Genomic DNA, 24254 nt, shown 5'->3' on the forward strand with positions numbered 1-24254 from the left:
CCCTTCTCATTCTTTTCCTCCCCCAACTCTTACCCGTGCTCTCCTCCTTTACCCGTGACCGCCTCTTCATTAGGGGAACAAAAGGTGTATGGGCAGTGGTGAAGTCTGTCCTATTGTTTGGCCTTTAGTATGATTAGATTATCTTTAAAGTCTGCTGAATGGGATTAATCAGTCAGAAGTAATCCTGACAGAGTGTGTGTGTGTGTCGGTGTGTCTGGGCCTGTGTGTGTATAATAAAAAATGAGAGGCAACCAGCTCGCATGAAAATTGAACACATGCACCAGCCAATGTGCGCAAGAGACGTTCACAAACACATACACATTAAAAAAAGAAAGAAAGAAAGAAAATCCCTGGGTACACATTTCTGTCACAACCTCTCCTCTTTTAATGACCCCTTTAGTCTCGCCCTCAGCACACATTTATCTCTCTGTGGGTACAGCTGCTCGGGCTGGTGTGTGTGTGTGTGTGTGTGATGATTTGTGCGTTACAGATCAGTGTCTGAGCCATTGTTTGCGTCTTGGCGTCTGCATGTTTTGTCTTTTCTCTGCAAAGCTAAAGTCTTTAGTCACCACCTACCAGCGTAACATTGAGTTTGGACACACTCGTGACAGTACACAGCCCCCCTGCCAATCCTCTCTTCTCTGTTTCCCTCTATCCCACCATCCCTTGTTTCTTCTTCATTCTAAATTGAGCTGTTGGCAGTAGACAGTTTTTTGGCACCTCAATGAACCTAATCTGGTCTCTCAATATCTTTGACAATCAATCCTAGAGGCCACGATTGCAGGCTTGGAATCAATAACACGTTTAAAGGTCATTATAGTTATACTAGTAGTGTGCTTATGGCACGCTTTTAACTGTCTACTTCAGGGTACATTCACCCAGCGATATGATTTAGGTTCAAGTTCAACTCGATTCCATCATGAAGTGCAGGCAGCTTTACAATAGCCCTTCAGACTTCTAAGGGGCACACAATAGAGACAATTGCCCGACCACAGCACTAAGGCTAGCTAATGTTAGGTTGTGCTTTGGACAGAAGAGACAGTGGCAGCTAGGGCATGATGTTGCTGTGCTGAGTATTGCCAGGAATGTGATTACGTGGTGCTGTGGCTTTTGTTTTTTTTCCTGTATATGTCTGTAGAGATATCTTAATGGTTATGTGTATGCAGGTGTTTGGCTGTGTGGGAAGGTTTCTATCTTGTGTGTAGCAGGGAAGCTCGGAGCATCCGCTTGACTTTGAAACTTCCCCCCACTCATCTCATTTGAGGACAGCCCCACTCTGAGACTCCTCGCTGCTCCTCATCACAATGCATAGAGCATGCAGCTTCGCCTGCAGTGTGTTGAGCAGAACACAGATGGTTATCAGCGTAGCAGAGACTCGATGGGGAAAGGCAATTTTTTTTTCTCCATACGTTATATTTTCTTCCTACTTGTTTCCTTCAACTTTCTATATTGTTTAAAGGAAATGCTTCTAGGCTCCATCTGTGCTGTGGCTTTTTCAATAGTCCTCAGCAGTGAATGTATGCAGCCATGCATATGTTCATACTTGAATGGCTTATTCTTATATGCTACAGTCATGTGAAAAAGAAGGTTTCACAGAACTCCATACAGGCTTTTGAAAAACTAAGTACACCTTATTACTAACGAGGTTGAAGTAATACATTTTCTGCATAAATTTGTCTGTCTCTCACATCATTGTGACTTCTCTCTTCAACATTGCTTTAGTTCATTGAAGTTTCCATGCTTCCGTTTATGCATAGGGCTCTTAAGGGCCTGCCAGGTCTGGACTTTGTCTGGACCATTGCAATATCTGGATTATTTTCTTTTTCAGCCATTCTGTTATAGGTTTACTGCTGTGTTTGGAATCATTGTCCTGTTGCATGACCCTATTTTGGCCAAGCTTAGCTATCATTAAGTCGGCCTTTGGTTATACAGAGCAGGTCATGATTGTTTTGCAGCTACCAATCATGTAACTGTTAGCATGAGGTGTTTGTGTTCATATGCTGTGTTTGGTTTTCGCCAAACGTGGTGCTGTGCATTATGTCCAAACATCTGTCCAGAGAACATTGTTCCAGAGGTCTTGTGGTTTCTTCAAATGCAATTTTGCATTGCATGGCCTGACTTTGGGGTGAATTTGCTAAGATGTTTTCCTACTTGTAGATTGATGGACTTCAGATTATTTGGCCTTAGAACTCTTCCCAAAATGATGGGCAGCAGGAATTGCTTCCCTCAGGTCATTGCTGAAGTCTTTCCTTCTTGGCATTATGTTAAAACACACCTGAATGGTCGAGGCCAACAAATTGGAAAACAACCTCAAAACTTGTGCTTTTATACAGGTGCTTACACTTACTGATGATCAATTAATCATCAGTGCATTTGATTAGCAGCACCTGGCTGCTACTTACCTTCATAATTTCTGAATAAAATTATGCTGAATAAAGAAGCTGAATAAAGTCCTGTGAAATCTTTCTTTTTCACATGACTCTATATATGCACAAGTCTGTGTCTATGCTAGTGAGAAAGAAGATTGAGAGGACAGAGTGTGAGTATTCAGGCAGAACAGTGTGGCAGCCAGTCACTCCTAGTCTCTGAATACTAAAACTCCCCAAATGTCACTTTGAAGAAGTTCATGAATGAATCAGTATGTTTTTCTTTTGCTCAGTCTTTCACTTTTTCTTTCTCTTGTTTCTTTTCAATGCTTCTTTTATTCAGGAGATTGGAAGGAAGGTAAGTCTAGAAGTCTTTACCCTCACCCTAAAGTGACACTTCTCTCTCACATGATCATGTGGAGAATTTCTTTTCCTGTGTAGCTTATACGACATGTTTGATTTGTCTTTCCACCAACAATTATTGATGCAGATCTCTTACTCCCAAAAAAACTCTAGATGACTACTTCCTAGCGAAGTTATTTGTTCTAAAAGCATGTTATACATCTTAAAAATGGTATCTTATTTACTAGATATAACATCCACTTGGAACTGGTCTATTAATTTTAATTCATCACAGTTTATAGCCTTGGCTGTTAACATATCTATCAGTTTTGGCAAGTTAATGATGATAAGTAATTCCATTAATCAAAATAGGTGGTCCAGATAGTTGTGTTGTACTTTCTTTTATGGTTAATAAAAATGCCATCAGTATTTATCATTTTGCTTGAGTCACCGGTTCAAATTCTTTTTCTTTTTTCCTCTCTCTAAAAACTGATATATCAGGTCTTATCTTTTTCTATATATAACATAGAACTTGAGCCAACTGTTTAATGAAGGTCACAGTAGAAAGGAGGACAGTGAAGATAGGTCGGCTTTGTAAATATATATGCCAGATCGTGATGCCTGTTTGCAGTGAAAACGGATTTTATCTTCTTGGTGTGATAGTATTTTAGCCAGAGACTTAACACAAGAGGACAAAGAAACACCTACAGTACCTGGCAAGGCATTATAAGTCGTATTCATATGTGCACACGGGTGTGTTTCTTTTAGACATTAAGCATATATGCACAAATCACCATTACCTCTATTGGTGCACACGTAACGAAATCAGATGAATCCATATTCAACACTGATAATAACAAAGGGAAAATATGTTTTTAGATGTTCTTTGCAAATCTATGCAAAACATGAAATCTCTCACAAAAGTATCCGGCCATTAGTTTAGTGCATTTTATTAGGCCCTTTGTAAAAATGACTGAGCTTATTCTTGGTTAAGTGTCTGCAGGCTTTACACGCCTGAATTTGGCCAACAAATTTAGTTGTGTAATTCATTAACACTTCTTGGGAGTTCCTCTTAATTCTGCCAGGTTGTGTATTACATGTCTGTGAATTGCCATCTTCTGGTTTCTTTGAAAATATTCACTAGGGTTTAAATTAAAATATTCACTAGGGTTTAAATGTAACTGTAACTTCGGTCGTTGCTGTGCTTTTTGGAAGTCGAATTTCCCAGAGGAACCCACCCGAGGGATTAATAAAGTTCTATCTTATCTTATCTATCTTATCTTATCTTATCTTAAATTAGGTATTTTGCCCATAGCGTGGTGCTGCCACCTCCATGCTTCACTGAAAAGGTGGTAGTAAGTTGGCAGGCTCATGTTGTTTCCCGTTTCTGACCAAAAAGACCTTTTGTCTCATCAAACCACAGAATCCTTTTCCTTATGCTCTAAGAGTTTTTTTTTCAGTTAACACTTTTTCCAAACTCAAAGTAGGGAGTATTTTACTCAAAAATGGCTTTTATGTAGCCGCTCAACCATAATGTGGTAGATGAACTGGTTGTCCTTCTGGCAGGTTACATGTCTTTGAAGTTCTATTGGAATAATGAAACACTATTCTTCCAAAAAACAGTCTCAGATTTGGTATTTTGAATAAGGTGGTGAAATGTACTGTCAAAGAAACCAATCAAGCCAGTCAAAATCTCCCATGGGTATTCAGTTGTGTTGAGATCTGATGACTGTGAAGCCAATGCATTTGACTCACCAGGAAGTGACTGCTCCTATCAGGATAGAAATATTTTATCATAGGATGAAGTTGATCTGTTGGAACAATTTTGAAAAGTTTTATAGTGAACTGAAGTAATGTCACTGCAGGGATTTTAGTTTTTGTTTTGTTTTTTACTTTAAATTTCCACATATTTCTGTGTCCAGTTTGCAGTAATTATTATGGTAAGTAGGATGCACTCAACTGTAATTGGTCTTGAATCCATTTTCAATTTTTTAATCATCTATGTTTGTGAGTACAGTGCACAAAATGTGTAGAGCAGGGGTGTCAAACATAAGGCCCGAGGGCTAGAATCAGCCTGGCGGTGACTCCATTCTGACTCACTAAATGGCTTTGGAAGTATGAAGGCGGGCATAAAGTTTTGGACTTCTAATTGCATTTCTGTTTAAGGTTTTACAGCTTTTCCTCCTAAAGACCTCCTCAACAGTCATTCATACTACACCAAACTAGTTAAGTAATAGATAAACAATTAAATGGCAGAAAAGTCCCCCTTTCCCCTTTTTCTGCTATAGAAATTTAGGTTTTTAGAAAAAGGAAAGTTTTCATCAATTAACAAAAACTATGTTTTATAAATCCAGGACAGTCTAGGCCAGGGGTCGGCAACCTGCGGCTCTTTAGACCTTATAGTGCGGCTCCGCGTGGTTTGGGAAAAGTATTTAGCTGAAGTGTATTTTATTCATGTTAGTACTTTTTTAACTTGTAGTTCTAAATTGGAAGATTATTGTGATATTGAAATATAAAAATAAAATTCGATTCTATTATTTTTTTCATCGCTCAAAATAAGCGTCACACTCGCGGAAGCCGGTATACCCGCCGAAACGCCGTGCATTTATCGAGACTTTCAACCCCAGGTAGGCCAATTATGGATCTTCGAAACCAAATTATGTCAGCAGCTGTTCTCCACCATGAACTATGTTATAAACAAGCACCGCTCACGCCTCACAGATGACAGCTTACAGTCCTGCGTAAAGATGAAAGTGATGTCGTACAGCCCCGATTTGCAGACGCTATGCGCAGAGGTTCAGGAGCAAAAGTCCCATTGTACTGTGGCAGAGCCGACGATGTTTGCATGAACACGCTTTTCACACACGGTTGCTGTACGCACACAGCCGGCTGTAGCTTTGCAGCTCACAGCCTGACACATACCAACACAACAGCATAGATAGCACAGACGTTAAGGCCGCGCGGCGTGATTGTGTGTCCCGCTCAGGTGCGTCCACCTCCCCTGCAGCGACGCTGCAGACCACGCCCCGCCACACACATTAACCAGGTAAAATACATATTTAGGCAGTATTTTTCATCTTTTAGCAGCATAGTGCTTTTTTTCCAATTATTTTTTAAAAGTCAGGTCAAGGCTCCAAAAGCCCAAAGGCGATATAAGGGTGGCGGCTCACAACAGTTTTTGTTTGCTACTTGGATCATTTTAGTTCAGCTGAGTGTCTTTCCTTTTGTTATATTTCTTTAAGAGTTCAAAATGTGTTAATTACATAAATAAAATGTAATTTTCTCTGTAGCACTTCATGGATTTAAGCAACACACCTTAGTTGTTTACACAAAGCATAAAGGTAAAAAACAATATACACAGTGTTATCTTCATTTTAGATGTCAAAAAGCATTTGCTGCTCCCAGTGTTTTCTTTTGCGTGGAAACCGGGTCCAAATGGCTCTTTGGGTGTTAAAGGTTGCTGACCCCTGGTCTAGGTGGTGATCTATCAGAACAGTTTCTGTTATTTTACACATTTATCATGTAGAAATGCATCTCTTAATCTTATAATGAGATATCTCTTGGATTATATGTACAACAAAAACAAGAGTTTGTGTTGTCCTTATATTCACACTATAAACACTAAACTCTCTTTATGGGTGCCTTTAATGTGTATTTATGCTTGCTTGTCTCATGTGTGTTATGCTTTTTTGAACTGGCCATGCTCAGCACCTAATTTTTGTCCTTCTCTTTAGGCCAAGCAGGTGGAGGCCAAGGAAGCAGACCTAAAGAAGCAGGATGCTTTTTACAGAGAGCAAGTGGCCCGGCTGGAGGAGAGGGTAAGAAGTAATTCGCAGTTTACACCAACTTGAAAAATGGGCGTAGTTGGCATGTACGATCGCTCACAAAACTAGATGTACGATTGATCTTACGGTAATTATTTATTTTTAAATTATCACTTTTAATGAGTTTGACTTTTACAGCCTTTCCCTGAGCTTAATTTTCAGTTGAAATTGGAGAAACATACTTATTTATCCAGCTTGTTTTTCTGTCAAGGTTTCCTAAGTTTAAATTTAAAAAAGTTTATAATATGACGGGGCAATTTTTCTTTTGAAAATGGTAAGTAAATCCAAAACTCAAGAACATTCACATAACTCTAAGAATAATTTAAGAATGTGAATAAAGTAAAAAATAAGGAGGTGGATAGTAGAGTAATAGATAGTAATGGATAATAGAGTAGCATGAAAGCTAACAGAAAATACAACTTTCTATTTCACAACACAAAGCAAAGTCATAATGAAATATTGCATTGCATGCTCACCAGGTGAGCTGGTGTTATTGCTGTTTTCAAGAACCTGCACCATAATGTGCTGCAATAGTTTCTCCTGGGTAAAAGTTTATATACTTACATCATTGAGCGAAACAGTGAGTCACTAGCACACTGCAGTGCATACAGAAGCACACATACCCAGTGTACGCACAAATAAGGGCACACATGTTCGAACTCTGAATTCGACCATTATACACAGTGGGCCTGTTCCCTACTGGGCTCAGCCAAAGCGGTCACATTTATTTTTTCCTCTTCATCCCACTGCCCCACTGTTTTTGTCATCATCCTTGAACTTAAACTCTGCATGCGTTCCCCAGTGTGGTGTGTATAGCTGTCCTTCGCTCTGGCTGCCTTGCTGTAATTGTCTTGCTGCCCCTTTTTGGCTGTCACTTTAAATTTCAACCTCCGTGCCTGGGCCAAACAGATAAAGGGTTAAATCTAATTCATCCCGGCATGTGTCCTCCCGTTTCTCGAAAATGACACTACCCTGATGTTCCTTGTAAACTAGTGTCCTATGGATTGGGACGTGGGTCAGCTGCCGTGCTTGGCGCACTTCAAATGGCAGCTCCATGCTGGTCCCAGTGAGAGATGCCTGCAAGGCAGGGGACCAGGGTCAAATGCCCTGTTAAAGTGTGCTAAAAAGAATACCTTCATGTGGCTCTCAAATCATAAGTATATCTCAAGAAGGGTATAATGCCCTATTTAGTGTGCTTAAATTGACACCTTCATGCTGGGAAGGAGTTTTCTCCCCTTTGAAGGGTTAAAAAGTCAAATGGCCTCTACGGTGGAAGCCAAATGGAAATTTTACACAACTGTGAAGGCGCTAAGGTGATGTTGTTCTTAAAGCCAGACATGATAAGAGAAATATAACATGAGATAGTTTTTTTTCTTGGTTAAAGGGCACAAATGTCTTTGCAGACAGCAGAGCAGTTGTTATAATTCATTGCTATGATGCATTATAATTGAAGAAAGGTTGCTAATGTTTATGCAGTTTGTAAATTTATTGATCAGTTGTCAAGAAACCAGTAAGATTACAATGTTAGTTATATAATTCTGAACGCTATTTAGCTCCTTGTGCATTATTGTATCAATGCACAGGGAGACAGCAGTGCATCACATAGAAAGGGGGCAAATGTGAGTTCAAGTGTAAGAAGTGATGCGTCCCAACTAACACAGCTGTTATCAACTCTCGACACTGGTCATCCATCAACCATGTTGGCCTCTGGTCAATATTCCTTAGATCAACGTGTCAACAAATGACTTTTGCAGCCCCAAGAGAAACAGAGGAATCAAAAGGAGGCAGAAGACGGAGTGGAAAGACACCAAGGAAACACATAATGCATGGAAGCCAGAAAGAGAAAAACTGAAATGAAAGTGATTCTTAGTTTTCTTAAGAATCTTAATTAGTGTATAATAATGAGTATTTCCTCTAAATGTTAAAGGACAAGTATGATAAAGGTAAGCTGTGAGTGGAGCATAAAAATGGAAGCTGAGTGGGAGAAATGGGAAACCTGGGTAGCAGGAAGGGTCAATGAAAACTAAGAAAGTGATATATTTACAAAATTAAAAAATGATTTTCCCTTATTACATATGGAGGCAATTTACAACATAAGTAGATATTATGTGTATATTTTGTGTCTGGTTGTGTGATCTTGTACTCCTTTGTGTAACTGGTTGGCATATCACATGTTGTCTTACTGTGTATCAAGCGGCTTGGAGCTCCATAGGTGTTGTAGTTTGTTTGGACTGTGTTAACAATGCTCTTTTTTTTTTTTCTCGTTCTGGCCTCAGTGCCCCATTTGGCACTGAATCTAGCCGCCCTTCATTCCCTGTGCTCTTCAACCAGTGTGAGCCAAAATCACTTTTGGCATGTTCTTTTCCTGTGCTCTCATTGTATTTTGTGCTTGCTTAATAGTGTCCACTCCAGATGAAGGCTTATAATATGTATGCACAGTACAAAGAGTAAATTTGAGGAAAGAAACAGAACAGTGTCACAAAGAAATAGCAACCAGGAATATTTAGCTTAGAAACAAGCAAAGAGATATTTAATTCAATTAAGTGTAAAACTGCTAAACAACCAAAGCATTGTATTCATAAATAGTTCATATTGTTGCCGTTTATTATATATAATTGGTTTGAGTTTTTCTTGTGCCATACACAGAGCAACAAGGATGTATTGTAGGCAGGGGACACTAGAGTCAGTATTGCTAGACAAAGGCTGCATTTGCCTTGTGATATGTCTGCTTAGATTTGCAGTTAAATTCCCAAGTTTCAACTGGTTACATTTGGGAATTTTCTGCTTTTATCATTATAAATTATTAAAAATTGATCTTTGAATTGGAGGTTGTTGGTAGGATAAAATAAGATATTTAAAATTGCTACCATGGGATTTAAGTTCATTGCCATTTTTCTATATTTACTTAAAACAACAGAACATGCATACAATCAAAATTGAAAAATATGTTTAAAGAAAACAGTTTACTATTGCGTTAGGAGATAGAATTATCACTCTTTTTCATTTCTAACAATTTTAATGGTTTTTGACCAAGTTTTGTATAGATTTATAGAGAAAGTTCAAGAAGTTGAACTATTCATGGTGAAAAATATTGTTAATCAACGTGTTATGTGAAAGAAGAAACACTATTTAAAAATATGTAACAATGTAGATAATATATTTTTCTTGATTATTATTTATTACACCTCATCCGTAAAAGGCTGAAGGGGTATTGACGTCACCCCACCTGGTGGCGTAGACAAGCAAGTCTGCGCATGTGATAACTCGAGGAGACATAGGATTTTCAAATTGATACCGAAGGTGTGTCTACTAAAAATCTGGGATGAGTTTGAATCCCAGTGACCTTGACTTCAAGGTCAGAGGTCAAGTTTTCTGAAAACCTTGTGAGTGCGATAACTCAAGAGCGAGATGAGAAAAATTGTGTAATTTGTGTATAAAAAGGTTAATGTCCGATGTGCTTTGAATCTTCTACCACAAGTATGGACATTCAGAAAGGCTGTGTATGCAAAGTTTGGAGTTTTCAATCTGCAAACACCGTAGCTGTGAAAGCACAATGCTTTTTTTTTTTTTTTTTAACCACTTTTCTACCGAGAGTGCAGAAAAATTAGTTTTCACTTGGAATATATTGCTTGCTCACCATTATCTTCCATCACATTTTTCACGCCCCCTTCTGTCTCCTCTCAATTCCTTGCTTACCTCTGGATTCCCCCAGAATCTCGAACACCAGGAGAAAGAGGCAGAGGAACCGAGAGAGAGAATATAAGTCTGATATATATTACATGTCTGTTCCAATCTAACATAGCCATTCATCAGAGAGGCTTCCAGTGACAGGCCATCACCAGGCTCCCAGACAGCTCAGCCTGCTGCCTCCGATGCTGCCGCTCATTGGGGCCAGAGCTACCAAATAGCCCCTGAAAACAATATCTATATATTTATTACATTTTCACTCAATACCTGCCTCGCTGTAAAACAATCTCATATTTAACAATCAACTTGCCAATGTTTCTTTTTCTCTTTTATCCCTACCATATCCCCCCCCCCCCCCCCCCCCCCAATCACATCTGTCTCTATATCTCTCATTTTTAAGTCTTTTTTTCCCCCCCTTTCGAGTGGTGCTTTTTTCCCCTCCATGCTTCAATTTCATCTTTTTCCGAAAAGATTTTTTTTTGTTCTCTTCTTTTTTTCTTTTTTCTTTTTTTTCTTTTCGCCTTGTATATCAATGAAATTGGATTTTTCTACTCTCCCATGGAGGACAATCACAGCAGCAATTGCCATCTCATAGCAAAGTTCTACCGCACTGTGACAGGAAGAAATACAGGAGAAAGAGCATTAAAAAATGTAATGGCTTCTATCTCTATATCTGTGTCTCTGCCTCTGACTTGCTAGCTTCATCTCTCCCTCTGCCTGTCATTTCCTGCTCTTTCTTTGTACTCTTTCTGCAGGCTGCAGCAAAAACTACTTTTTTCCTGCTGATTGTCAGCAATAGAAATATTAAAATAAAGGTAGTGTTTTTGTTATTATTATAGTTTTGTAGTAAAAAAATGTTTTAAATTTTGGGTGTTTCCGCCCTCCCTCTTCTTCACTATGAAGCCATCTGTGGCTCTGTTATAAAACTGAAAATGGATTTATCTGGAGGCATGACGGTGCATTTCAGTGTTGTTTATCACCATTTGCTCCTTCAGCTGCGTGACAGGAGTCTTAGGAATTTTACCAGAAGTTTCTTCAAAGAATGAATGAATAGATAAGAATTTACAATAACAAAGTGGTGCATCCTTTTTATGTAGAAAAACAAAACAAAAAACAAAAATAGAGCCATCCATCTGTTGCTTTTCACAGGATGAAACAATTTATGGGTACAGGCTTTGAATTTTTAGCTTCCATTTTGCAGTTTTATTTATTTGTTTTGTTTTATTCATTTATTTTAACTTTTTAATTGGAGACGTTTCTATTTTTCTGTCCTAATCGGGTGTTAAAATTAAAGGTCAACTCTCTAGATGCATTTAGTTTAGTCATAAGAGACGCTAGCTTGGAGCTAGCCTGTAGTCTTTTGCAGCATAACTAATTTAAAGAATTAAAACCTAGCTGACAGGAACTTAATAAATAGTTTGATGGAGTATTTTTTCCCAAAGTGAAAGTATTTTGAAAGTTGAATTTTAAAGTTAAAACACTTTTATGTGAACTTTTGTAAAGGGTTAGCTCAGGAGAAAGGATAACATTTAGCTGAAACAGGAAAGCTAGCTCTTTGAGTTTTCAAACCTGTAACCAGCAGATTCAAGAAATATGGAACTCAGTCAAAAACAAATGTTCTTGTTACAAAAAAAGTCAAATTTTCTTTCAGACAAAAGTGCATTACAACTTCATGGTGCGTTTAGAAAGGAGGAAAACTAAATATTTCTATCAAATTTTACCAATTTGTTTGTGAGAGAACAGGGATAGCTCTTGTTGTAATTGTCTCCTTGAGTATTACCAACCAGTATCGCTGTTGAGCCCCATCCAAACGTTAATGTAGGCCACTCAGATGTAGTCAGATGTTAAAGAAAAATCACTACAGGGGAAGTTGTGACACTGGGAGCTAGTGATGTGCGATACCACTGATTTTCTTTCCGATACCATACCAAGTAATATTCAGGATTGTATCGACCATACTGGTCCGATACCGATACTTTGTACAAAAACTTATTTTATTTATTGTATCTCAAATTATAGCATCATAATGATTACAGGACATCAGATTACTTGTTCTTATCACTTAATAATGCAGGGTTCATCATATAGAAATAAAAAAACTGAAGTTGTGCACTATTTGAACACCTTGCCTACCTGCAGCACTAAAGGACTCCGTGAGAGACGTCTGTCTCGCCCTAGCAGCACCTGTCCCTGTCCTTCTCTTCAGTTCATCTCAACATACCCTCGTCATATTCTGTGATATGATTTACTCTGAGGTGTTTGACAAGGTTAGTGATGTTGCCACAACCATACATGCCAACCCTGCCAGTTTTTCCGGGAAAATACCGAATTTCAGTGCCCCTCCAGAAAATCTCCCGGAGCCACCATTCTCCCGATTTTCCACCCGGACAACAAAATTGAAAAACCATATCGCAGAATTCATAGCGCGGCCCAGCCAATTCCAGTTTCCAACAATGGCGGCAGCGACTTAGTTTTAATATCACTCTTATTTCTCTTTCTGGGTCGCAAATTTTGTTTTTAACATATTTTCAGGTGAGAATGTAGCTGTGTAAACTTCAAATATCTGAGCCGATCGACACATCGTTTTCAAACCCCCGCGGTCTTTCGCTACTCGGGTTAAACATGATATACAAGTCACTTTGATAACTTAAAAATGTTCTTGTTTGGCTTTTTCAGTGTTTTATTTGTTTGTGAGTAAATCGGTTTGGCTGAGATTAAAGTTATTAGATTAGATTAAATTAAATTTAACTTTATTAATCCCTCGGGAGGGTTCCTCGGGCTTTTCACACAGCTGAATAAACGTCAAACAGAAAATGATTAAAGAGAAGTGTGAGACGGTCAAGTGTTTACGTCAGTGCCCGATTATATTTTAGATAGCAAGGAACAGAAGGCAGAGTTTCACTCCACTGAGAGAGCTCATGACGTACTACCCGGCTTTCTTTAGACCGTGAAGGCCGGGTCCTCAGAAGCAGCCTCTGAATTTGGACACCCCCGCTGTTTCCGGGCCGGCCAATAATAACGGTGACATTTAACATATTTTATCCGATAAATAAACCCTGTAAAATGTATTTAACACCCCCCCACAGCCCTTTTGAATGTCTCCCTAGTGTGGCCACAACACCTCACTCTTGGAGCACTTTTTTGCCACATGTATGCAAACCACGTCTCAGCTGTTTGTGGAGGTAAAATAAGTCCGCACATGACTCCAATTACGCTCAGCCATTGTTGTGAGTGCGGGCGCCAGCGGCTGCGAGACATTTATACAGCCGTATTTCGCACATGACTATGAAAGGCGGAAGAGGAAGTAGTTCCTTTGAATGTAGACAATCTGAATGTTATAGTTTCTTTCCAGTGTGTCCCTGTTAATGATAAACTACAAATTTACTCTAAATTACTAAAATATCGATATTGTAATGTGAGAATCGATTCTAGAACATAAATGACTGGTATCGGAAGAATCGATATTTCAGGATCGATCCGCACATCACTACTGGGAGCACAAACAAATATGCAGGCCTCCCAAAAACAGATTGATTCTGCTGTGGCAAAGGCCTCTGACAAAAAACAAAATTGTACTTTATGTGCGGTTTAGCATGTTGATGAAGTAGATGGAAAAAAAAAACCCACTGGATATGCACACATTCCTGCTGTTTTAATTGCGCTGCCCAGTTTAGTGGATATGTTGTGTAGATTTTGTTACCTCTTACCAAACATAGAAGTTAAGAGTTTATTGCGTTTATAACAAAGAGGAACATTTGTGTTTATCTGTGCATCCATATCCTATTATATTGCTGTAGCCCTTGAAAGATAATAGTAAAATGCTTAGTCATTTCTATGTAAAAAAAAAAAAAAATCATTTACCAGCCTGCTTGCTCTACTTATGAGTCACACAGCAGAAGTCTAAATTTCTTTAGCTCTGCAGAATCATAATGTTAGCCATGGTGGGGTTTCTTCCCATTTTGTCCCTCCTGCTCAGCAACAGATAAGAGAAAGAAGCCATCAGTACAAGGAGTTATTTGTTTTATTCATTAAGAACTGGAAGCCTTTTCTCTAAATTGACCTAGAGCCTGTGTTGGGGGTGCCGCTTCTATCTTCTCCATATTGTTGCAGTGCATTAGCAGTAATGACTTAATTTGTCTTCGACATCCCCCCCACCAGCATTTTGTTTTGCTCCAGATGAGCTAAAAACCTTTTGGAACGCAAATAGAGTAAATGGGATGAAAACAAACAGAAACACTATTTTATTCAAGAGGTTTTAGATATTTGATTTCATGGCGAGGCGATGCACTGCGTCAGGCCTGTGTAGCTATTCTGTTGAGCCAGTGACGAAGCATGCTAAACAGCAGACAGCAATTTAAAAAAAAAAAAGAAAGATTGTGCTTTGCAGCCCCTAAAATGTTGATCAAGGGAGGAATGTTTTCATCCAAACTGAGCAGGGCCTCACTTTTGTGGGCTAATGAAAGGTCAGGGCTATTCTCTGAATCAGTTGGGACAACAGCAGGACATCATAATTTGAGCCCACTCAGTAATCACACAAATTACACTCCTCTCTACCTGGTTGTGAGCGAGTGACTGAGGTTCTTTTTTCTTTTTTACTTTTTTTTTGGATATGTCTGTCAGTGTTTACTAGCTGCCAGGGTACATTTAGACACTTAAGGCAGTGCGTCCACATGTTCCCATGGTGTGTGTTAGTATCTTATTTGTGTAGGTGTGCGCAGGAGAGCATTCACATTGTTTGTGTGTGTACATGTTTTGAAAGTGTTCCTGCAATCATTGACACACATGGCCTTTTGTACTCTCAGGTGGATTAGTGTGCTGATTAGAACCAGCTCTGCCATTTAGGCAGGTATTATTACCTTATACTTAGTATTCTAGACAGAACCCCAAATCTGGCTCGTTCTGTCTCTCTCTTTTCTCTTCCAGTGGCTCAGTCTCAGCACCCAGGAGAAGTCTTATTTCTGCCTCTTTAGCAGCCCCCAAAATCTCATTTTAGGCTTTTTATCTGTGAATAAGCTTCTGTTTTAAATCCTTTTCCGTAGCTCTTGACAGTTCCTTTGTCTAAACCGAAAACCACTTGATTCGAGGCCAAGAGGGCGCCGATACAGCATGAGCTTACAAGTTAACACTTGGCAATTTGGCCATACTCTTTGCTGTGCTTTACATACAAAGTAATGTCTGCCTGAGGGACAGCTAGTGTGGGTCGTTTATGTTGTTTTGCATTTTGATCTCAATCAGAAGTATGAGAAAGCATGCATACACGGAGCAGTTTGCAGTGTAAAAGAAAATAAATGTGATGTGCTTTTAATTGATGTGTGTAACTGTACTGAATGTGAAAAGGGAAGTGCTCTAAATCTACTGCAGTTCATCTAAATGAAGAGAACTTAAATTGGTATCAGACCTTTTGTCAGTGTTGTCATGTCTCATCTTCTTTTAGCTCTACAACACATGACTATTGATCTTTTCAGCACCACAGTTCATTCCTATTGATCTCTTCTGAAATATGATGAATGTCTTCCCTGCTTGGGGATGAAGTTAGAGCAGATGGCACCAAGAGGCTTAAATTTGTCACATTTATGTTTATGCAAGATGATTGAAGGGTTTGGTAAATGTAATGGTGATTGGTTAGCTGTTCACTTAGTCGCTTTTGCACAAATCTGCGGCACGCATACGATTTTTTTTTCCTCTGAAGGATTATTTTTGCACGCCATTTGCTAAGGATGATAGGTTATTACAGTTTGAGAGACTTTTATGGCAGTGCTGCATCTTAGAGCATGTGTGTAGATTGTTCAGCTAAACATGAACCCAATAGTTAATGGCAAAAAATGTCAAATCTGTGGAAGGTAATCATTTTGTGAATGACAGTTTTATAATGAAAGTATTCGTGCAAGTATTACTATTTTTGTCCACATGGAGTCCTTCACAGAAAGACATTTATATCGGTTGACATTACCCTCAATCAAGCCTCACACAACACAAGCTATCTGTCACACTTTACAGCCTCTCACAATTTGATTATAAATGTGCATAGCAGCCGCTGAGGGCTGACAAGACAGATCTTCCTGGGTTGTATAAATGGTCTAGTAGCTAGGTTATATGGCTGTGTTTGAGGAGGTAATTTAGGTTGAGTGGTCCTGCTATGGGTTCATTTGCTATGGGTCACCGGGGGATTACGACCACTGGTCTGTACATTGTTGACAAGCGACCCCGTGGCCTTACAGGATTGCTTTCTGTTATTACAGCACTCTTAACTGTCAGGATAAGCACAAACATACATTCACTGAAGCACTCATATTTTGCGTGTGCAGGAAAAGCGCACCTCAAAATAAAAATGTTTGTCTTTGCAGGCTTCAATACTGCAAATGTGTACTGGTTACTAAATGTTACTGATTGCAAAGTTAGCATTTATGTTGTGGACACTAAAACCAAACGGTGATCTTAAAATGAATCTCCATTAGGGTTTAATGAAGTCTGAGACATGAGGCCAGAGCTGTGTGGACCAGATCTGTAAAGAAAAATTACTCGATTCATATGTTTCCTTTTGCCTAATTACCCTTATCCAATTATTTTAATAAAGTGCTAAGAATCACATTTTAATGTATTCCTCCTGCTCACTGACTTTCTTCTCTGTCTCTGCAGAGTTCTCAGTTCTACAAGGTCACCACGGAGAATTTCCACAAAGCTGCAGACCAAGTGAATGCCAAATTCAGGTAAGTGCAGACACGGACAGTCTAAGGTAGATAAATAACTTAAAACAAAACACAACTAATAATTGTGAAAAGATTCTCTATAAAAAATTTGATATGATAACACTACAAGCAGAGCCTTCTTTTTGCAGTTGTCTAAGGGAATGAAAAGCTAACAGCAAAACAAGGTGTCAGAGAAGTCATTAACAACTGCCTGTCTTTGTCATGTCTTCCTCCCCTAACCCCAACCAATCGCGACAGATGGCACCCCTCCCTAAGCCTAGTTCTGCTGGAGGTTTCTTCTTGTTAAAAGGGAGTTTTTTTCTTTCCACTGTTGCCAAAGTGCTTGCTCATAGTGGGTAATATGTTTATTGGGGTTTTCTCTTTATTATTGTAGGGTTTTTACCTTACAATATAAAGTACCTAGAGGCAACTGTTGTTGTGATTTAGGTCTATAAAAGTAAAATAAAATTGAATTGAACTAAATTGAACTAAAAGTTATGGGGAACTGTGGAAGTGAAGACAGGAAGGGAAGGAGTGAGAAAACCTGCTGAGTAGAAAGGCAAAGGAAAACTCTCCTGTAACTGCAGAGGGAGCTTTAACTACATGAGTGGTGCTGCGCGTTTTCACTTTTCCCCAAACGAGTCTATATGAGGAACAGTCTGGAAAAATGATCAACATCCTCATCAGAAAACTGTCTGAAATATGCAAAGCAACACCTGGATAAGTCAGATTCAGTTGGATAGATGATAGTTCAGTTTAAGTCACTAGTCTGTTTGAAAATAAAGGAAATGTATTTGTTTCTAAGAAGCTTGAAGTATTTGCACAGGTAAAAGTAAAATAACAGAAAGAAGCAGTGCAGTGCATTCAATTTTAAGGAAAGGTTGTTTTTTTATTATCTCTTTGCTGAAGGTGTTGTGTTTATTTATTTCCATGCAAAATATGTTATTTGCCTAAAATTGCCCACAACTCTTGCACGTAACTATAAATCTCATACCAGCGGAGGGTTTTTTCCCACATTTTAATGATGCCTTTTAATAAATTCTGTTGCTGTATGTGATAGGTATTTATTCGATGGTCTTTGTAGACTTTGTGCTATCAAAACTGATATATTCAGTGACGATTAGAGGTCCACGTGGACCAGTGAATATGCAATTGAATTATTCTACCCATTTCCTAACCCACATCTTTCAATCAGAACAATATTAGCTTGCCCTATTAGCTGAGGCCGATGTAGTTCACTGATACGCCTGATCATGTGCTGGTGATAGTCAGTAGGATTTGATCTCTCAACATTCCAGTGTCCCCAGTTATTTCATGTCTTCTTTTACAAAATACTTTGGACTAGCTTAGTTTATTGCACGTCTTTTTATCCTAAATACAATGGAGAGTGCAAACAATACAGAGTGCAAACAAGGAGCATGTGTGTGATCCTTATGCTTAACCTTAATAAGCGATAGAACAGCCACACCTAAAGTGACTGAGGAGGAAATATTAAACATCCAAGCTGTCATGGATGAACAAATTCAGCACGTATATGTAACTCAAGAAGATGCAGAATCCTTCCCGTCCGTGATCCATCTGTCTTCTTAATAACAGGCTATTATCCTCCATAGTAATGTTGTGAAAGTGGATGAGGAGCCTGTAGGAGGTGGGGCAAGAATGGGCCCTGGCTCTAGGCTCACCTCTAGGGAGGCTTGGCTGATTGTGTTAGCTTGTCATTAGCCTGCGCTAACACTGGGATCATTGTCTCCCTCTGAAATGCTGGAAACTGATTAGCCTAGCCCACCAGGGGTTTAGCGCTAGACTCGTGGAAGCTGGAGCTGAGACTTCCCAAATCACATTAAAGAAAAAAAAATACAGTGGAATAACATTAGTGCAAAATGGCAGTGCTAACTGCAAGCGAATGCTGGGCTAATGTGCGGGTAGTCATGTGGCACGGGTCTTTGCACGGAAGACACTGATTGGTGGATTTGATTATAGGAGGTGCATTAGCAGGGTTGTGACTGGATTTCAATAGTGGATAGTCAGAGTGTGTGTGTGTGTGTGTGTGTGTGTGTGTGTGTGTGTGTGTGTGTGTGTGTGTGTGTGTGTGTGTGTGTGTGTGTGTGTGTGTGTGTGTGTTAATGAAATGGCGGGAAGGTCTGGTGTTACAAGACAGGAGCAGGGATGCATTGAGGAGATCGGAGCAGAGGTTTAATTGGATTTAACAGGGAGTGTTTGGCCCATCCTTGTTTATGTGTGTAAGTTCATGCATCACTGTGTATGTTTGTATGGTCTCATATGATGAACAGCTTCTGTGAGCACAATGTGTGTCTTTCCTCAAAGCTTATGACAGACCCTGCAGAGATAAGATGCTATCTGTAGCCTCTATTGAGTAATAAAAGAAAATATTTTTTGTCTCACTGAGGCTTTTGATTTCCTCGGAGCTGAAAATGCCCCCTTGAGATAAAGAAAAAAAAATAGAGCCAGTGCCTTATCCATACTTGGTAGAATTATCATTTGATATGTTAATATGGGATTGTATGAAGTGTGGGAGATGACATCTTTCTTAGAATGTCTTTATTTCCCCACTTTAGCTCATGTCAGTGCCACTGAGTATTAGGTCTTTTATTAGACTGCAATTTATAGTAATAGAAGAGACTTGTGAAACCAGATGTTGATGACTGCCAAGGGTTATAACAGCTTAATGCATGTCTTTGGAAGAATTAATTATGACCTTGTCTGGTTGGAGTTTACTTATTGCTTTGTGACACTGGGATTGGAACAAGACAGCTAAATCAGGTTTCAATCGTGGATGGGATTTGAGGGAGAGTGGGTGTTTCAGGCCACAGCTAGCAGCATCTGTCCATATGCAGATTATTTGGGTTTACTTTAATAGGTGGGAAATAATTACTTTGGTTTGAGGCTAGATTGGAAGTACAGGGGATTTCCATTTGTCCATGATCAGATATTCTTGGCAGCAACAAAAAAAGAAAAAAAGATTGAATTCAATTACACTGAGATGAAAATTTCATTCCCGTGTTTCCTTTTTAAATGTGCGCCAGAGTACAGATGTTCCATTCATTGCAGTGGTACACCGTGGTCATTTTCCTTGGCGAGGTTGAAAGAAATAAATTAAAGTGTGAGAGGTAGGCATTCGGGGTAGGGAATGGTGTATGTGCGTGCAAATATGAAGCAGTGTATATCTGTGCTTGTTTTTGTGTATGTGTACGGTACAGCTGTTCCCCGCCGTTCTCCTGCAGAATTCCCGCCAGAGAATTCTCTGAATGATGGAGCTCTCCCAACCGGAACGCTACTGCATCACTCTGACCTCATTACATCCACACACATACAATCACACACGCACATATCTGTATATAGAACGATATGGGTATATCTGCAGTTGGCAAAAAAGGGCTTTGGAATTAAACTAAAGTTTTTACTCGTAAATGTGAACTCATAACAAATATTCTTACATAAAAAGGAAGTTTACTCCCAACTTGGAGTCAGAAGTTCCGGTCAAGGAGCACACTAAAGAGGTGCCACTCCCTATAAATAAAGACAATTAAGACGAGGAGCCTTATTACTGACAAACTCACCTCTTCTTAAAAATGATTGGTTTTAGAATCTGCACAGGACCCTAGAGGAAACCTTATGAAGATGCACACAGCTAGAAAGGCTGCAGAAGCATCTGTGAGTGTTCACCAATCCACAATAGACCAATTTGGAGTGGATGTCACGGTTATGTCACTGCAGTCTCGTAGGCAGCTACAGGAAACATCTGATTGATGATATTGCTGCTAGAGATTCTACGCGTTATTAATTTCGAGAATTAAATTGGTTTCCTCAAAGAAACAGTAACTTGAGTTTTATGTGTGTTTTTTTTTGGGGGGGGGGGGGGGGGGGGTTTGTCAGATTGCATTTGTTAAGAATATTTGTGTCTTATAAAAGGATCAGACCATATCTCCTTTTAATAAATCAGATCAGACATCCTGGTAATTCCAAAGGGTATGCCAGCTTTTCTTTTTTCCTTTTTTTTTTTTTTACAGTTGTATTTTCTGTCAGACTTTGTCACATTATTTTGCACATTAAAGCAGAGCAATACTCATGCACTTCTACATCACTTAAGATTTTTTTTCCCCCAAACATGAAAAATATTGTCTGAGGCGAGTATGATCAAATACAGCTAAAACAGCAAATTGGCCCCTGCAGTGTCTGAAATCATACATGAATCATAAGCTGCAGGGGATCAACACCTCTTCTGAATGAATGCAAAAGTGCATAACACACAACAAGACAAATAATGTAATCACACAGCATTTTAGAGACAAACATGTACGCGTAGGATCGAAGCTTTTATTCGCTTTCTCCTTGACACTGACTCCAGATAAGAGTTCCCAGTTGCCTGTAAAAAAGGAGGCTATCTTTCTGTGCTTCTGATTTATATGCTGCCACATTCGCCACCAGTTGTTTATCAAAGACCGATGCATCATCTGACTGTCCAGCTCTGAATGTGTGACCTTTACTGTGCTACATGTATGTGAGGGTTTCTGTATGTGAGGATTAATGCGTCTGAAACTGCTCACATTACATACGCGTGCATGGGGGACATCTGAGTGGGTGAGCACGTGCGTGCTCTGTGTTTGTTGGCTAAAGCAATCCAGCGGAGGCTTTAGTTTGAAATGTAAGATGACAGGCATTGAGAAAAATGTTAGATGTGTGATGAAAGAACGATGGCGTGGCCCTAAGCCTCCTGTCAGAGCTAACCTTTGGCGGGGCTTTGAACTGCTTTCTTGAAGATGGTCACTCTGTGTTTGTCCAGGGTCCCTGCGGAATTGAGATGGGACCGGGGTATCTCCGAATGGTGAATAGTTGATCTGACATAGCTGTGTGTACTATAAGGAACTGAGACCGCTGTTACTAATCTTCTCCATCCCCTGCCTGAAATCTCTCTCCAAGTTTTGGGTCTTGATGGTGGCATTTGTCAAAGATCAGAGAATGAAATATATTTCCACACATTTTTTTTTTTTTTGGTTCATAACTGAACGTATGCGTGTCTATGCCTGGGATGTTTGTTTTTCCCATATAATTGTATTCTTCCACTTCACTGTCACTCCTCTCTTCCCTAAGGCTACACGCTCGCTCCCTTTGTCTTTTGTTTATTTTTTTAGTTCTTTTGAATAAACCTTCTTTTTCTTTTCTTTTTAAATTTAATCCAGTTGACAATAACAGCAACTGCTGTCCTCACTTCGTCTTTCCACACACGCAAAAAGGTGGAATGAGGAGGAGTGAAGTAAAACTTGTTGAATACAAATGACTCGCTGTTTTCCTGCACAACACCGGTGTACTGTACTGCCTCGGTCAAGAAGACCAGATATGACAGCCCATCTTCTCCTCCGGGTAATGAGTGGGAACGTCGAACCCACTTATCCCTCTTTCAGCAACGTATTACAAATGAGGACTGTTTCTCATCAGTGAAAAACGGTCCTCATTTAATTTGTGTTTTGCCTAGATTTAAAAATGATATGATTTTCTCTTGTAACAGTAGTTGCGGACACAAAACCGAGAAGTTCCATGCAACCTAATGCAATCCAATAAAACAGTCCTGCAACAAGCCATTGCAGGACTATTGCGTTGTGCCTTTTCTTTATCTAACCAAACAGAAGAAATCCAGGGGGTTCCCTAAAAATTCACCCTGCTGCTTCAAAATGTAAATAAGGCGCAGAGCCAGGTAGAGGCTTTCCATTTTCTCTGCAGTTCTTTTTTTTTGTTTAAGGAAATAATACTGATGTCCCAGAATTAATTAAGCAATAATTTATGGATATTTAATTGTGCCAAGCAGCACATTTAATTACTGAAAATGACAGGAATTAATTTAGCTGACAAATAATTTCAAAGTGCTTTGGCTGTAGTCATAGATGTGGTTTTTTTTTTTTTTCTCCTGTAAAGTAGTCTGTGAGGTAAGGGAGTTTTGACCCCTCTGTCAGGTAAGGGTGAACCACCATTCTGTAGCTAGGCAACCCGGGCGCAAGGACAAGATGGTGGTCAGCTGAGTAGACAGATGTCAATAACTGCTTTAAAAGCTCTTCTTTGGGCCTTAAGAGCTTCGCTTTGCTAGCTGTACAGAGCACATGCAATTTAAAAGACCTGTGTGGGCGCAGGAATGGAGAGACGATGCACATACACACTTTTTAGTAGCTTATTTAGTGACTGTGCTGTACTGAAAGTGGTTGGCAAACCCACTCAATACTTTCATTGCCTTTCAGTGTATTTTCATGTATTTTAAGACATATAGACTTTAATGAAGGAAAAGAAATGAACTGATGTACAGCATTTATATTATGTAATTTATTTTATTTAATCTTGTTTCTTTTTAACATTTTAATATATGTATGTGTGTGTGACACGCATTTTTCTGCTAGTCTCCTTCTAAAAGTGTGTCTTAAGAAGGTCAGAAAGGTTACACATGCCCTGTCTTCTTTCTCTGACCCACTCATCCTTCTCTGCCTCCCACTTAATGTAGGAACAGTGTTTTCTGTCTTCATTTAAATCTGTTTTACTTTCACCCTCTTCGTTATCGTCTGCCTCCCTCACTCTCCAGTCTGTTATCCCTCACAGTTTTCTTGAATCTGCCTCAGTCTGTGTCCTTTCCTCTCTCTACTCATTCAATCTCTCATCCATGCTGATGGATTTCACTGCAGGGGGTCACTCAGGTCCGCTTTTAAAAAGCAGCAAGAGTGAAATGCGTGTCATTTTTCTCCTTAACTGGATCATTTGTATTTATTTACTCCTCTTATTACTGACGCCTGCCTTAACTAGAGAGAACATGAGGGCTTTTTAAGGGGGAACCGGCGTCCACCCTTTAACCCTATTAACCCCTGAGCGGATCCAAATGATGATAAATAGACAATGTGGTGATTGGGATTTCAGTCTGGTGGCAGCCGAGAGTAATCCATACTGTCGATGTTTATAACAAAAAAAAATGGGTTAGACACGACGTAAGATGATTTCTGGCAACATGTAAAACTTAACGAAATTAGGCCATCAAAGACTTCTTCCTATTTATGGTCAAGGACTTTTTAATGATAACAGATTGTGTTTCAGGAGTTAAATGGAGGAAAAAAATCCTTTACACTTGAAGGATATGGATTCCTCAGAATCAACAGTAGCAACTTGTTTGCAAAAGTGTTTTTTAGTCATTAACATTATTATTATTATTATTGAAACTCGACTAAATGTCTTTCAGCATTACTGTATGTCTTTGTGGAAAAAGTCTCAGGTAATCATCAGTCCCAAAGCGTCAGAACTGTAATTTGTAGAAAATGGGAGACTCAACAAAGGTCTTCAGTCACACTTGAACTGTGGCTGTT

The 24254-nt window shown here is 39.3% G+C and overlaps 1 protein-coding gene across 3 annotated transcripts in view; it reads left to right on the forward strand.

Moving 5' to 3' along the window:
* chchd3a (coiled-coil-helix-coiled-coil-helix domain containing 3a) overlaps nt 1-24254 on the forward strand; it is an 84231-nt gene that overhangs the window by 45253 nt on the left and 14724 nt on the right. For 2 of the 3 annotated variants that reach the window (XM_085436735.1, XM_085436736.1), the window contains 3 exons: nt 2710-2724; nt 6443-6526; nt 16856-16926. In XM_085436735.1, the coding sequence (XP_085292861.1) occupies nt 2710-2724; nt 6443-6526; nt 16856-16926 (170 nt within the window). The remainder of the gene's footprint in view (nt 1-2709; nt 2725-6442; nt 6527-16855; nt 16927-24254) is intronic. The other variant, XM_085436737.1, reaches the window with a different exon arrangement.

This window comes from Copadichromis virginalis, linkage group LG17 (assembly GCF_057382275.1).
Source record: "Copadichromis virginalis isolate Kocher_CV1m ecotype Utaka linkage group LG17, C_Virginalis_male_GT1.1, whole genome shotgun sequence".
Classification (NCBI taxonomy): Eukaryota; Metazoa; Chordata; class Actinopteri; order Cichliformes; family Cichlidae; genus Copadichromis; species Copadichromis virginalis.